Source organism: Marmota flaviventris, chromosome 11 (assembly GCF_047511675.1).
Source record: "Marmota flaviventris isolate mMarFla1 chromosome 11, mMarFla1.hap1, whole genome shotgun sequence".
In the NCBI taxonomy this organism is placed as follows: Eukaryota; Metazoa; Chordata; class Mammalia; order Rodentia; family Sciuridae; genus Marmota; species Marmota flaviventris.
The window spans coordinates 62,505,792-62,520,887 of NC_092508.1; the positions used below are offsets into that span (position 1 = coordinate 62,505,792).

The window sequence follows — 15,096 nt, forward strand, 5'->3', positions numbered from 1 at the left end:
GGGAAACCACTAGGGAAGAATCTACAATGAAGAATACTTCTGTTATAGGCTCATGTACTGGACTGACCAGGGGAAAGAATCTAAAATCGAGTGTGCCTGGATGAATGGGGAGCATCGCAGCATCCTGGTTTCCGAGGACCTCGGTTGGCCAACTGGCCTTTCTATTGACTATCTGAACAATGACCGGATCTACTGGAGTGACTCCAAGGAGGACGTCATTGAAACCATAAACTATGATGGAACTGATAGGAGAACCATTATAAATACAGGTTAGAAATCAGTTAGATTTAATACATAAAATAATTAACATATTTCTAGTCTCTTTGCCCATTTTCTCAAGAAGGAACCCTGATCTTAGGAAATGGTTTCCATAATTCTGCCCATCAACTCCCAGCTGCTAAATTAAATGCAAATGAATCAACTAGCAGTAATTAAATTCTTTTTTGCTCCTTTTACAGAATTTTAAGAAATGCCTCTCAGGTGTAGATATTGTAATAACTGAAATTTCTATCATATACTCATATCAATCCATGTCTGATCGCTTCTAGACTTACTCGTGTGTGTTATGCGAGATTGTTTCATTGTTCATGACTGGAAACATCTAGGAAAAAAAAGGAACATTTTGTTTTCTTGTCCAGACTCTGCAGAGTTGCAGTGGTCCAGTACATATCACATTTTCCCTATCTGACCAATGGTGTCTTATGTTCAAAGGAAAACCTGAAATCTCTGCTCTACAAATTGTTTTCCAAAGATGAAACCAAATCAGCAATGTGAATGTGAGCTAGTGCCCTGTAATTGGTGTCAGGCAGCATGCATTAATCTCATGTAATTTCTGTCACCTTGATCTCCCAGTGCAGCACTTTCATGGTCACATGTGCAGAAAATATGCCTGAATGTTCCAGGAGTTTCCAGGCATTTGGGATTAATTCAGTCTGAATATCATCAGATATGCACTGGGATCTTATCTTTTTAATACCCTGTTTTGTTTTTCTGCCATTGCTATCATAAGCAGCATTGAAGCCTTACAGTCTGGACATCTTTGAAGATCAGCTATACTGGGTATCTAAGGATAAAGGAGAAGTGTGGAAACAAAATAAATTTGGGAAAGGCCAGAAAGAGAAAATGCTGGTCGTGAACCCTTGGCTCACTCAAGTACGGATCTTTCATCAACTGAGATACAATCGGTCAGGTAATCACCAACCATGGAATAAAATGCTCTTTATTATCTGGAAGTCTCATTTCAAAAGAATGGCTATAGTATTGGCAAGGGGCAGTGGGTAAGAATAGGCTGCTCTCTTGGTGCATTAAAGAGGTTATGTGGGGGTATGGTAGGAAGATGAACCATTTTGACAAAAGAAAGAATATTGGAGGTCAAATGAAATCATACAAACCACCAGCATTAAAAAAAACATAGTCAATGTAAAAATATTTCAGTCCTCCTTGTTTGGCATTGTGGATATGTACTTCTGGGCCATAGAATCCAGTAGACATCAGACCCCTGCTAAGTTGAATGAAGAAGTCACAAAATGGGTTTCACGAATATCAGTTTGAACCACTCTTCAAGTGGTCAGGCCACACTGCTCAGATTCTTGAGTCTTAGTTCAAAATTGTCAGTCACGTGAATTTCTACCTTCTCCCCTCTTTTTTGGCTTCTTAGCTCCGGGTCCTACCTCCTCAGGTTAACTGTGTTATGGTTCATTTTTCAGCATTGTGTAGTACAAGATGAAGGGGAGAGGAAAGTTTTGAGATGAGAAAAGGAAATAAATAGCTTGTAGTAAGTTCCTCACTTCTGGTTCTCTCCTTACTAACAGAAATGATAAGTTTAATTCTCTCCAACTCAAAGCTCAGATCTGCAAGATCTGAGATCTTGCAAGATCTGGCTCAGTAGTTAGTATGCCTAGTTCAGGTTGAATTCTGACAGGGCACTTCCTTTGATCCTTGTATGTGAGTCAGTGGGGAAGCCAAAATTCTTGCATTTATTTAGTGAACTGAGACCAGAAGAAAATTCTTCCTGGAGGTTTGGGATGGGAATCTCATCCAGTGTATGCCTTGGATAGACTGTATATCATGACCTGCCCAGATCTGGGTAAAAACAAATCTGGGTGTAATCCTGGGGTCTTGTTGGTCTTCTGAACCATCTCAAATTGCTTATCACTAGTTACATTTGGAGGTTTGACCAACAGATACCCACTTTCCAAACCTACTAGGCCAATAGAGGAGATAAGTAGTACCAAAAGACAATGCAAGTGATACAGAGATGGGATGGAGGACACGTGGCGGGGGGTTCTGTGCCACTTTGGTGGGGTGGCAAGGATGAAAGTGTGAATGAAGGTGAGTTTCCAGGTAACACATAATGGTCTAGAGATGTTGGGAAGCTGTAGGACCACACCCAGAATCTGGACACACCTTTGGTGGAGTATTCATTCTCCTATCAGGACCTAACTGCTTTTCTCATCTGCTTTCCAGTGTCCAACCCTTGCAAACAGATCTGCAGCCACCTCTGTCTACTGAGACCTGGAGGATACAGCTGTGCCTGTCCCCAAGGGTCCAACTTTATAACAGGGAGCAACACTATGTGTGATGCAGGTAGGGACACCCTCTGGGCAGCCTAAGAATCCCTGTGTGCTGTGTCCTTTGCAGAACAAAGTAGGTGAAAGGGGTAGCTAGAAGGAGGGATGAGTGATGTGGGAAACACAAACAGAGATGAGTGGACTCCAGGGGCCAAACAAGGATTTCTGAGATTTGCTAAGATCTTCAGAGAAACAGGTCCTAAATCTACACTTGTGTTGCCTTGTAAAGACCTTTTGAAGGGTGAGTTTTCTTCCTCTTTCCTTCACCCAGTGGATTTCTGTTGTCCCTGAATTCACTTAGCCTTACCTGAGATTAAGGTGAAGAACCATATTCCTGAGGTGGGAGGGACTTGTATAGTACAGACAGGAGGGCTAGAGGATGTTCACTGTTTTTCTCACATGCTCATTTCAGAGTTCTGACAACTGAAAAGGGGCCATATTTTGAAAGATGCTTTATGTCATTGGGAAATGAAGGCCAGAATAAGAAAGAGATTTAATTCTCATCGCAAATGTTGTGGATAATTTCTGGGCAAGATTCTGTTTTTCAATGACTCTTTTAAATTAAAGAGTTAGTAAATCGTGTGGAACAACTAGTGTCTCTAACTATTTTCCTAGGCTTAAAAAACACCTTGGGGCTGCCCTCCACTTTTTTGGCTGATGGGGAAATGGAGAGGCTTAATCTCCTTCTACCAGCAGGGGGAGCAAGTGTTTAAACAGGGTTAAGCCCTTTTACTCATCCCAACCAGACTGAAAAGTTGGCCCATTTTTGGAGAATGAACTCGGAGACAAAAACCGGCTTCCTTTTTGCTCCCATGCTCATCCCAGCACTGCTAGGGAAATATTGGCAATATTTCAATATCTTGAGCAATATTTTGAACAAAATTTGTTCTATGCTACACATGGATCCTTCTGACATTTATTGTGGTTTCACGTTGTAGAGGAGGTGTCATGTAAGTTTTCACCTCATCTGCTACCTTCCTCTCTTAAACTTTGTGCCAAATGGGTTATGTTGAGATTCTCATCTAAAACAACTCACCAAAGTGAGCACATTAATGATGGTATTCATTCCATATGGTCTTGGAGCGGTATATTAATTTATCAGTTAGCACTGTAAGTATTTATTGAGTGCCCTCTATGTGCTAGGCACCGTTCTGAATACTGGAATGAACAGAAGTGAACAAAACTCTCTATCTGCTCTCGTTAATTGTGTTTTCTAACAGGACAATAAAGAGAGAAACCCGTAAATATGTAATAGGGAAAGTACCATGCAGACAAGAAAGCAGAGTGAGAGAATGAACAGGTGGTTTTTTGCTTGCTTTTGCAGACAGAATCAGGAGGGCCTCTTTGGTAAAAGTAACATTGAGTAGAGACTCAAATTGAAGGGCTGAACCAGGAGGGTAGTCAACTCCTTAAGTAAAATACACAAAAGTATCTATGAAACATGTTCTAAGTATAAGGCATTGGATCATTACTGACCCATCAGGCACATCAAAGGAATATATGACATCATATATTCCTTTGATTTTCCTCTTTTTTTTTTTTTTAACTGTTTTGCAATACCTTTATTTTGAGGAGGGAGAGGTAGAAAGGAGCCTGGGAAAAGCTCACATGCCAACTCCATTAGCACACATTCAGCAGAACTTTTTTCATTCACTAAATGATATATTTGAAGCTGAAAGTGCTATCGCAAGACAGGCGTTTGCCTTTGCATCTCCTGCACAAGTCTTGACGATGGGGGCATTTGGGGTCCACGTGGCAAAGTCTTACTGGGCAGGAACATCTAGTTTTCTTACACCTTTGGCAGGTGATATCTTCCACACATCATAGGTCCTAAACCAGGCTCAGGACCTATGGGAAGGAGGAATTATTCCTTACATTGGAAGGACTTTAAAAAATAAAATCTTCTGCTCAGTGTCCATCAAATATTTATTTAGGTGTTTGTCTGTGTATATCTGTGTGTTGATTAGTTGATCCACTGATGCTTTGGAGCCTTTGCTATAGTGTTGAAGTGTATCTAAATTAAACTCTCAATTTTAATGGTCATTGAGGAGAATTTGAAAAACTTCAAATGAGAATATAAATGTAAATGTAAGATTCTCTTACCATAAGGCTCTTTTAACTATTCATACAAGTTCTGGAGTTTAGCATCTCTCTACTATCAACTGCCTATTTTCTTGCTACAAAATGTATATTGCTCTGAAGAGCTTTTTATTGATAAGGAAATTCACTTGACTTAGGGGGCAGGTGACAGCTTGACAGGGAGACTGTTAGCAGTCCCACCCCAGCCCCAGCCCTGGACACATTTGCATGGTGTGGGTACCTTGCTGAGTAGCCAACTAACACATGCATGGCTTTCCCTTTCTGCAGCCATCGAGCCTCCTATCGCCATGCCCCCCCCATGCAGGTGTATGTTCGGAGGAACTTGCTATTTTGATGAGAACAACCTCCCCCAATGCAAGTAAGTCTGGATGCTGAGGTCCCAGCCACAGGCCTTGTGTCAGCTGGGGGAATTCGAGACCTTAACGCAGCCTGGAAAACAAGTGCAGGTGCCTTGCTGGTTCACTAATCTTCTCAGTTTAACCAGCTTGCCCTTCTTTGGGGTGGTCTCAGAGGACTAAAGCAGTGCTTCTCAAACTATGATAGGCCAATGAATCATCTGGGGATCTGGTAAAAATGCTCATTCTCATTCACATTCTGCATTTCTAACAAGCTCTTGGGGATGCCACAAGCTGGGGGCCACACTCGGGGAGCAAGGAGTTAGAGAAATGGCAACTGTCTCTTTCCTGCTCGCCTGGGATGATGATATGACAGTCGGAGGGTGGGAGAACACCCCTGATATGCAGAAAGATGGGGCCAAAGATTTGGAAAGAAGAAAGCTGTTGAGAAAGCTCATACACAGAGCAAGAGAAACAGAAACTTTTTAAAAAGTTTTAAAAGTTTAACGAAAGCACATCAGTGGAGAGGAAACAATTATGGTTTCCATTTGCACTTTCTAGGTGAAAATTCCATAGAGTAGAGAGGTCGCCCATAGGTTTATTTGATGGGACTGACCGTGTAGGGTCACAGCTACTCCACTGTGAGTGAATTTCTGAAGTCAGACCCCGTTCTTTCTGCTCATCATCAATTGGCAGGATAAACAGAAGTTATGCAGGCAGCATGGTGTGTTCAACGTGTAATTTACTCAGTCAAAGCTCTCTCTTCCTCGGAGTGCTTATAAAATTGTAGTGGAGCCTAAGAGGCAACAGGGCTAATGAAAGCTTCTCCTTTTACTTCCAGGTGTTCTAGTGGCTACACAGGAACTCATTGTCAAATTGGGCTTTCGAAAGGCATCCCTCCAGGAACAAGTAAGTCAAGAATATGAGCAGCCTGGGAACACTCAGGGCTCCTAACTTGAATGCTGTCATTTATTCTTTTTAACCCAGTCTTTAAAGAATTCATGGTCCTAGCCTCCAGCTCCTCCTGCTAAGCTTGTGGGTTCTTTCCCTTCTCTGTGTGTGTTGATATGCTCTCTGTTTCTTCCTTCTTTAACAGCAGCAATGGCTGTGCTGTTGACAATCCTCCTGGTCATCATAATTGGAGCTCTGGCAATTGTAGGATTTTTCCACTATAGGAAAACTGGCTCCCTTTTGCCTGCTCTGCCCAAGCTGCCAAGGTCAGTTTCATAATATGAAATAGAAGCCTGTATGATCATATGAATAAATAGGTTTTTAAAAGTTCAAAAGTTAACCTATTCTGCAGAAAGAAAAAGTACTAAGGATTTAAAGCTGTCATTTCAAGTCACTACTTCTTCATCGAGTAGTCTCTGAAGCTTGAGTGACAGATCATGTTCTGTAGTCCAGATGGTTGCGTCTACTGGTGTGCCCCATGACAGTCAGGCTAGGACAGGTGGCTGTGCCACTATGCATCACAGGTCTTTATTCCTGGACGTGCCCCACAGGTCTCTTAGATCTCAGCATTGGAGAATGTGTTTTAATGTTTCCAGGTAAACAAGGCGACTCACTCCCATATTTGATGTTTGTACATTCAGGGCGGGAATTGCACATTTTATATAAGTAAGAGTTAGCATGTGAAGGAGGAAAGAGAATTGTTGCAATTTTTTTTTTAAATGATAAAACACTGTTGTGGTTCCTTCCAGCTTAAGCAGTCTTGTCAAACCCTCTGAAAATGGAAATGGGGTGACCTTCAGATCAGGGGCAGATGTGAACATGGATATTGGAGTATCTGATTTTGGCCCTGAGTCTATTATTGACAGATCAATGGCATTGGTGAGTAGGATTTCCAAATGATTATTTGAAGGTTGTCATTTTTGTGATTTTATAAAAGAATCTTTTATAAAGAATAAAATTAACCTTAAGAATATTGAAGTGAAGAATAAAGTCTGCACTGTATGTTGCAGAAATTCACCTAAAAACATTAGTAATGGTAATAATAAAGTTGAAATTTATGTGCACTCTAAGCTTCACTGTTCCACTGAATAGTCTTAAATTTAATTCTAAAAAGTTTTATGGGTGAGTTGTCTTTTCTTTTTTCCTCTCTCTCTCTCTCTCTCTTTTTGAGGGTGAAAGAACACAATATTTTGGTTTTATTTGATAACATTTTATGTGTATAAAAGGAGAAAAGAATCATATTTTTCCAAGTTATATATTTTTGCATTTATGTATACTGAGGGAATAGTGATTTTAGAGTCAGAATTGATTCTTACTATGGCCCTGCCACCTTCTAAGTATGTGATGATAGGCATGGAGCTTGCTCTCTTTGACCCTTGCTGTTCCCAACTGTGGAATGGGTACATGAATATCTCCTGTGAGGACCAAACAAGATAGTTTAGGAGGAGATTAGCATAGTCTTGGCACAGAGAGGGCTCCCTATAATTCACTTTCAGTATTTTGTTCCTCCCACAAATGCCACTTTTTGCCCTGCCTGAAAGTACAATATTATCCCTTTTTCTCTTCTTATTCTGCTTTCTCTTCTTCTACCACCCACTCTTTCCAGTTGTTCATACCCATTCCCCAGTGAGTTTTTGGTGTGGAGAATTCAGATATAGAAAGAGTGTTTCTGTTTTCTTGAGCTGATATTTTAGTGCATTTCTGTGACCTTAAATAATGATTTGCCATTTGGAAGCTTTGTGTCTCTGTTCTTTGTTTTGTTTTGTTTTTGCTGTGCTGGGGATCAACCCAGGGCTTTGTGCATGCTAAGCAACACCTCTACTACTGAGCTGCACCCCCATTTTATCATGCTCTTTAGCCTTTCGTCTTTTGGATAAGTTTGGTGAGGCGCCTAGTGTGCCTACAGGTGCGAGGGGGGGCCCATTTCTCTGCCTATGAATCAGATCAGTGAAGTAAGATCTCTCTTTCTTCCTTATCCCATCAGGATGAACACTTTGCCATGGAAATGGGGAAGCAGCCTGTAATATTTGAAAACCCAATGTACGCAGCCAGAGACGGTGCCGTCCAAGTGGTCCTGCCATCCCAGGTGGGACATCACACAGCTTTTCCTGTCAGCTGCTGCTGCTGGATCTTGTTGCATTGAGTAGTGTCCCAGGGAGAGTCTCCTAACCTTCCTCCAAATGGAAGGAAGCGCAGCAGCCCATGCCTCAGCTTCACCCTGCAGTGTTTGGCTGGCCCCTGGACACCGCCCTGTGGATGCTCAGAACCCTGTGCTGCCACAGGGTCCTGAGTCATGGTGGCCGTGCTGGGGTGCTGTCATTCCCCCTCAGCCTCTCATTCTGAGAGGAGTCAGAGTGAGTGAGAGCTGAGTCGTTCAGAGGCCAGGCAAGCACAGGGCCTGATGTGTCATAGGCTCTTTCTGAATGTGTAGGAAGTGAGTGAGTGAATGATTGGTGTCGCAAGGGTGTGATTTGAGGTATGTCAAAGGCCCAGGGACCTCCCTATAGTTGCCTTTGCCCTACTTTTCTGAAAAGTGTGAGGTCTCCAAAGTCAAAAGGTGGAGTTGGGAGAAGAGATGGGTGTACAGGTGAAGGAAAAGAACTTTTCATTAGGTCTGGACCAGTAGCCCAGGCACCTGTCACCTGTACCTCATTTGTACAAACAATCATAGTCTCAGTGACAATAAATAACTTCCAACATGAACACCTAAACTGCTTTTAAATTCAGCATATTTTAATATAGGATGGAAATGTTTTACAAATAGCTTTCTTCAGAGCAGGAATATTTGAATCTTGAATGCTTTTGCCCTGATCCTTTTTAATAACCAGATAGCAAAACTTTAATGCAGGATGAAAACAGATATGACATTTCATTGGCATTTTCACTTGAAACAAAATGAGACCATGTACATAAACACGTACCCAAGTTTGAGAGAAACAAAGTGGTAAATGTGAAATTAGAGGACAAGGAGCTGATTATCTTCCTTGTAATTTATATATTCAGGATAATTTAGATTTAAGAGGGAAACTTGGAAATATATGAATGTTATAAAAATGTGCAAAGGGGTCTTAATTTCATTATAGTTAAAAAATTCAACCTCTTTTAAGCAGTTCTCTGAAATTATTAATTTTATTCTTAGTATTAGAAGGTGGGATTCTTAGTTCACCAGTGAGTTTCTTCTAGGACCTGGCTGCCTGTATTATACTTTTATTCAAAAATATGGTCAATAGCAGGAATGGAGAGTTATAGAGAAAACAGCAGGAATTGGTATTAATAACTAGGAGTGTGGCCAGTGAGCAGTACCTTTACCTCCCAGGATTAAGGCCTGAGATGACATAGTGGTGGTGCTTTTGACTGGGGGAGCTGGAAGTGGCATTTAATTCTAGTCTATCCATACAACAAAAATAGTTTCCGACCACACCTGTGGGAGGACAAAGTGGTAAACAGGACCAAAAAGTTGATAAGAAACTTTGTGATAAATCTATTTATTACTGAATTCTTTGAAAATTGGATAAGGGACTTCAATATGTTTACAGATGACAATGTCTGGAAATGTGGATAATAAGAATTATGGAAGTTCCATAAACCCTTCTGAGATAGAGCCAAAACCAACCTCCCCGGATGCTGATGGAACTCAGGTAACACTGGTAACTCAGATGACATCATTCCAAATGAGTGGAATTTGCAAAGAATTTAGGAATTGCTGGGTGGATATTAATCCATGAGAGATCATATCACAAAGAAGGGAAAACAGACTTATAGATCCAGTATCTGCAGAACAGGGAAATCTAATTGGAGGTACTCACTTATCTTAAATATATATTTCACTGTGCTGAGGATACATATAAATAAATGACCCTTCCCTCCTTAATAATGTAGAGGTGTTTTTTTTGTTTGTTTTTTTAAGCTCCACCAATAGTACCAATATTTACCACTAGATGGCACTAATTTATACCCTCTTATCTGGCCAGTGAACCAATGGTATGTCACTCAACCAGGCATAGTGTTTAGTAGTGGAGATTAAAAGAAAAAGACCATCTAGTGGAGTTTCTCTACCATGTCTGTTAGATCTTTGCAACTTGAGGATTATTTGGAATGCAGATAGAAATTCAATAAATATATTAGATGTAAAACTGTTATAATGGATAATGTATCTCCAATTTTAATGGACACAGACGCAGCTATCCCAGATCTTGCTATTTAATTCTGGACAAGCCATTTTCTCTGGACCCTAAAGTCCTCAATAATGTGCCTCACTAGGGTCACTATCAGCATTTTGAGTAGGACAGTTCTTTGGGCTAGAAAATGTGTCCTGTGCATTGTAGGATATTTCAGTATTCTTGATGCCTGTCCAATAAATTTCAGTAGTGTCTCTCCTAACTCATTATGACCCCAGAAATCATCCATTACACACACAAACACGCACACACACACACATACACACACTCTCACACTCCCCCAGGTAAGAACAATAAGGTCTAGAATGTCTCAGTTCTGAGATTCTGTGACTGATTTTGTGAAGTAATATGAAGAAATGAAATTTTAAGATAGTACCCTTTTAATCAGTCATCATATCCCAAGTTGTATAATCCATAAACAAAATGGTATCTGCAAAGTTAATTTGGAAATCTCCTGAGATGTTTAGCTATGAAGCACTTCAGACATTGGTTCTGTTCATTTGGGTCAAAATGAAAGCTTATTGGTTAAATTGTTGCTAATGAGAAGAGCTTATGTCTAAGGTCTCTGTGTACCTTTTCATTATTTATTTCTTCTTCTCTTGTCTCACTCACACACACAAACACACACTCACATAGGTGTTGTCTTAGAAAGGAATTTTCAGTTTCATAATTTTCAAGGGACTGAACTTTTTTCCCCTTTAAACTACATTTAAAAATGGATGTTGCAAATCTTTCCACAGACACCAGAATACTTGAATGTCCCATATTGGGTCCTCAGTTCTGACTCAACCCCAGGGCAGTGCCAGATTTAGTTTATCTCTCGACATCTTTTCCTTGTTTGACAGCTCTCCCCCAGACTGTGCAGGAAGGGGTTTGCAGTAGGGGGACTGTCACCTCTGGCCTGCTCCTCAGTGCTCAGAGAGAGAAGGAAAACAGAAAGCTGTTTCAGATGAGACTCTTCCTTTCTCATCTCTGTCTTGCAGCACATTGATTCTTCCTCTTAACTTTTTAAAGTGAGTTGAGACTGAAACCCTCTAAGATTTGTTCTCCACAGTGTGCCCAGGGATCTTTCTGTTCCTGTTGTCTCTTTGTAGCCAAGCACTAGTGTGGCTTAAAAGCAATAGAGGTACTTGGTTTAGATCACTGGAGATTGGCTCAAATATGCCAAGGAGTCCTTATCAGTACATAGGCTGCAAGGCCTCAAAGTCACGAATAGGAACTTCTGGGCTTGGTTCTACCATTCTCCATGGACAGACAGGGTCTGACCTGCATGTCTTCATCTTCCTGAGGTGGCACCATGTATAGAGTAAGTGCTCTTTGCAATTTGGGTTAAGTGAATGTCCTCTTTTGGATCTCCTGTGGTCATGTGCTTCCTATCACATGCTGGTCCTAACTTTCACAGAGCAAGAGCCATCCCTTAAAACTGCCTCAGCTCCCTGTTGGAGTAGGCTGTCTCTTCCCTTATCTCCTGCCAGGTAATGCTTCAGTAAGGTCAGAGCCACCCACAATTGACTAAGGTGGTTTCCTTTTGGATCTTTCAACTTATGGGCTTCCCTGAGCCTTTGAGTATTCACTGTCTACTCACTGCTCAGTCTCGCTGTGACTCAGAATCTGTCATACAGGGATCATAAGAGAAGAACCTATCTCAGAGGGTTGTTGAGAAGATTAAATCAGAAACTTGTAAAAATCTTAGTGTAGTTCCTGACCCAGAATAAGCACTCAATAAATGTTAGTTGTTTCTGTGGTTATGATGATTTCGGGAGGAAATGATGACGTGAGAGGACACACTTGAACCGGACAAGAATCAGGACACTCTTTTAGAAAACAAGAGCTACAATTTGGCTTTTTCTTCCAGTCTCTGGGCAGTCCTAGAAATCTCTTGTGTGTCTTAGTTTTATTTGTTTCTCTCTGTTGCAATAGCCACAACCATCAGCGTGGCAAAGCGTCTTGGCACTGTGGGTCCAGATTGGTAAACTGTACACTTCAAAGAAAGAACCATTTTGAAATTATTAAATGAGAAGAGCCCAGACAGTTTCAGTTATTGTTTTGGGAGCAAAAGAAGAATAGAACAATTTACCACATGAACCAGGTCCCAAACTACTTTGTCCTTCTGCGAGAAGAAATTTTAAAAGCTACACCAAGGAAAAGGTACCACCAAAGAAATTCTATAACTGAACGTTTTGTTTTTTCTTTTCATTTAGGCTACAAAATGGAATATCTTCAAACGAAAGCCAAAACAAACTACCAACTTTGAAAATCCGATCTACGCAGAGGTAATTTTTAACAATTGTTCTTCGTGCATTTTTTTTTTTTTTAAGAAATACTACATTGGACATAAGCTCAGATTTTTCTGAGCAAATTGGCAAAGGTTAGTCTTTACTCAAAACTGTTTCTGGTCATGTTGGGAGAATAAATATTTCCTTGTGGTTGTAGATGGACCCGGAGCAGAAGGAAAGCGTGGCTGTGGCACCACCTCCATCTCCTTCTCTCCCTACCAAGACTTCCCCGAAAAAAGACCCAAGTCCAGGCTACACTGCAACAGAGGACACTTTTAAAGACACAGCAAATCTCGTTAAAGAAGATTCTGAGGTATAGCCACACACCAGTGATGTAGGGAATAATTAGAAACACATTTTTGCACGTATATTTTTTACAAACAAATGAAAAAAAAATTATTCATGTTCAGTCCTTTACAAAAAAAAAGAAAAAGTATATTTTTCTCTGTTTGCCTGTATTTGGAAATGTCTTGTGTGTCTTTTTTCTTTTTTTTTTTTTTACTTATGCCGTTTCATATTTTTACAAATAATTATCACGATGTACTATATGTATATCTTTGCACTAAAGCTGTCTGAAGGTAATGCTAAAAATACTGTACATTTGTAAATTTTGGAAAGATTGTCGCATCACTGAATTTGCTAATAAAGGTATCTGTTGAATGGGTTGGTGATCTTAGTAAATGATCCAGTGAGGAAAGGAATTCACTTGGGGCTTTTAGTCATGGTTAAAGAAGGGGCACCCTTCATCTTTCCTTTAGAATTATCCAGGGAAAGGAGTCCAGGCCCCACTCTTGGGTCCATTTTTACATATCAGCACTTAATTAATGTTCAATATTCCACATAAACTTGATGAATAGGCTTATCAATAGAGGCCACTGAGTGTTGTAGAAACACTGGATCTGACTGCCAATGCCTCAGACAATACAGAAGGTAGAAGAAGAGACTCGATTTCACCTTTCTGTGTGTTTTCTGTTGCCCATCCAGAACCCTCCCTGTCCTCTGTGTCCTCTCGCTAGCTGCCAGGTCAACATTTTTATTCCTAATGTCTGCGAGGAAATCCCATGTCATTAAGCACAAGTGTCCTGTGCTGTGTTTGTATCTAATTCAATGAGCTCTTTCCCTTGGTGGATCCTAGAGCAGCCTCTGCCCTCGCCTGGCATCTCAGGTGGTCCCCTACCCCAGTGACTGGAGCTTGGTAGCTGAATTACTAAAACCAAAACTGTGTCTTCTTAAAGTAAGGTGCAAAACAAATACCAGTGAAGTGAAGCCTCAACTAGGTTTTTGTTTCTGTGTGTGGAAAAATATCATTATAATGACTATTTATTTAGTGAGTTGAGCATGAATAGAAAGGGAAACTGTTCTTATTGAGCCTTTTTCAGGTCCTTTGCCTAAATCCATACATTTGTATCAGAATGTACTGTACAGCCCGGCTCTCCTCTGAGCAGCCGGGATGGTCTCCCCAACAGGAGCCATGGCAGGAACACAATCACCACGGCAAGTACCAATCCTGGTTCTCGTGCTGATATTGCACATTTGTTGAACAATGAATGGACGAATGGATGGATGAATGAAATGTACTACTGATTATTTTATGCCTCAGTTCTCAAAATATTTGTTGCTCATATTTTGAGGGCTGATTATAATTACTTGGAAATGTACTTTGATTAGAAAAGCAACTGGAAAATGATGCTGCTGAAAAATTTCTAATAAATGTGTATTTTATCAGATGTTTTCTGGGTGCTTCTTAAAGTCATGACTCGGTTGTGTTTTGCCATACAGAAAGCTTGAATGCCTTCTATTCACATGAATTCTACTTCCTGGACACGAACCTAGACCCATTTGTTTGAAAATCAACAAACCTCTGCATTCATTCTGTTTGTGTCTATGATATAACAGAATAAGTTATAGAAAACGAGCAAACAGGTCTCCAGAAACCAGGAAAAGTCAGTGTCCTGCTTAGCCAACAATATTACCAGTCATTTCCGGAATGCTGTGTGTGGCTGGTGCAGGCCAGAGAGGAAGGACACATGTTCCTGTTCCCTAAGGATAGTCATTTACCAGCCATTGCTTTCATCACACAGGCCAGGCCATTCTCCAGCTGTGAATATCTCTGAGCCTCAGCTGCTGCTTCTATCAAATGGGTTGTACGTGTCCAGGGTGAAAATATAGGTAAAGAGTGTAGCCTGGAGCCTGGTGTAAGTCAGCCCCCCATCAGTAGTGGCCATGATGGTCATAACTGATAAAGTAGAGAGAAAACTGAAGAGGCACGTATGTCCTTAAAACCTCCTCAAAACCTCCTCAGGTGATTTTAATGCACAGCTGGGGTGGAGATGATAAAAAGTTTGGTCATGGTTTATTGTCTTTGGACAGACACACACACACAAAAGATGATAAACACCCCTTCATATGAAAAATGGGAGAACCAGGGCTAAAAGAAGCTCAAGTGTACGTTTGGGTCATAGCATGGGGAACAGAGGTTCCCAATGAACCTCTCAAGGTCACACCACCTTGCTCCAATGAAAGGGGTGTAGAAGCCCCTAAGTCTAGCACCTTGCACCTCTGTGGAATGAAACAACAAATTGATGTATGAATTTCTTTTCTTCTTGTTTCCCATGTTTCTGGGCCTAACTACAAGGGATTTTTCTTTAGTTATGTTCTTATTTGTTAATTTCCCTGTGTCTGAATA

At 40.8% G+C, this 15,096-nt stretch overlaps 1 protein-coding gene across 1 annotated transcript in view; it reads left to right on the forward strand.

The window, feature by feature from the left end:
- Positions 1–12,729, forward strand: part of Lrp2 (LDL receptor related protein 2) — a 192,545-nt gene extending 179,816 nt beyond the window's left edge. The window contains exons 71-81 of the mRNA XM_071619302.1: positions 49–269; positions 1,013–1,189; positions 2,467–2,586; positions 4,938–5,028; positions 5,847–5,914; positions 6,102–6,222; positions 6,706–6,835; positions 7,941–8,042; positions 9,493–9,594; positions 12,336–12,407; positions 12,568–12,729. Of these exons, the coding sequence (XP_071475403.1) occupies positions 49–269; positions 1,013–1,189; positions 2,467–2,586; positions 4,938–5,028; positions 5,847–5,914; positions 6,102–6,222; positions 6,706–6,835; positions 7,941–8,042; positions 9,493–9,594; positions 12,336–12,407; positions 12,568–12,729 (1,366 nt within the window). The remainder of the gene's footprint in view (positions 1–48; positions 270–1,012; positions 1,190–2,466; positions 2,587–4,937; positions 5,029–5,846; positions 5,915–6,101; positions 6,223–6,705; positions 6,836–7,940; positions 8,043–9,492; positions 9,595–12,335; positions 12,408–12,567) is intronic.
- Positions 12,730–15,096: the final 2,367 nt, after the last annotated feature.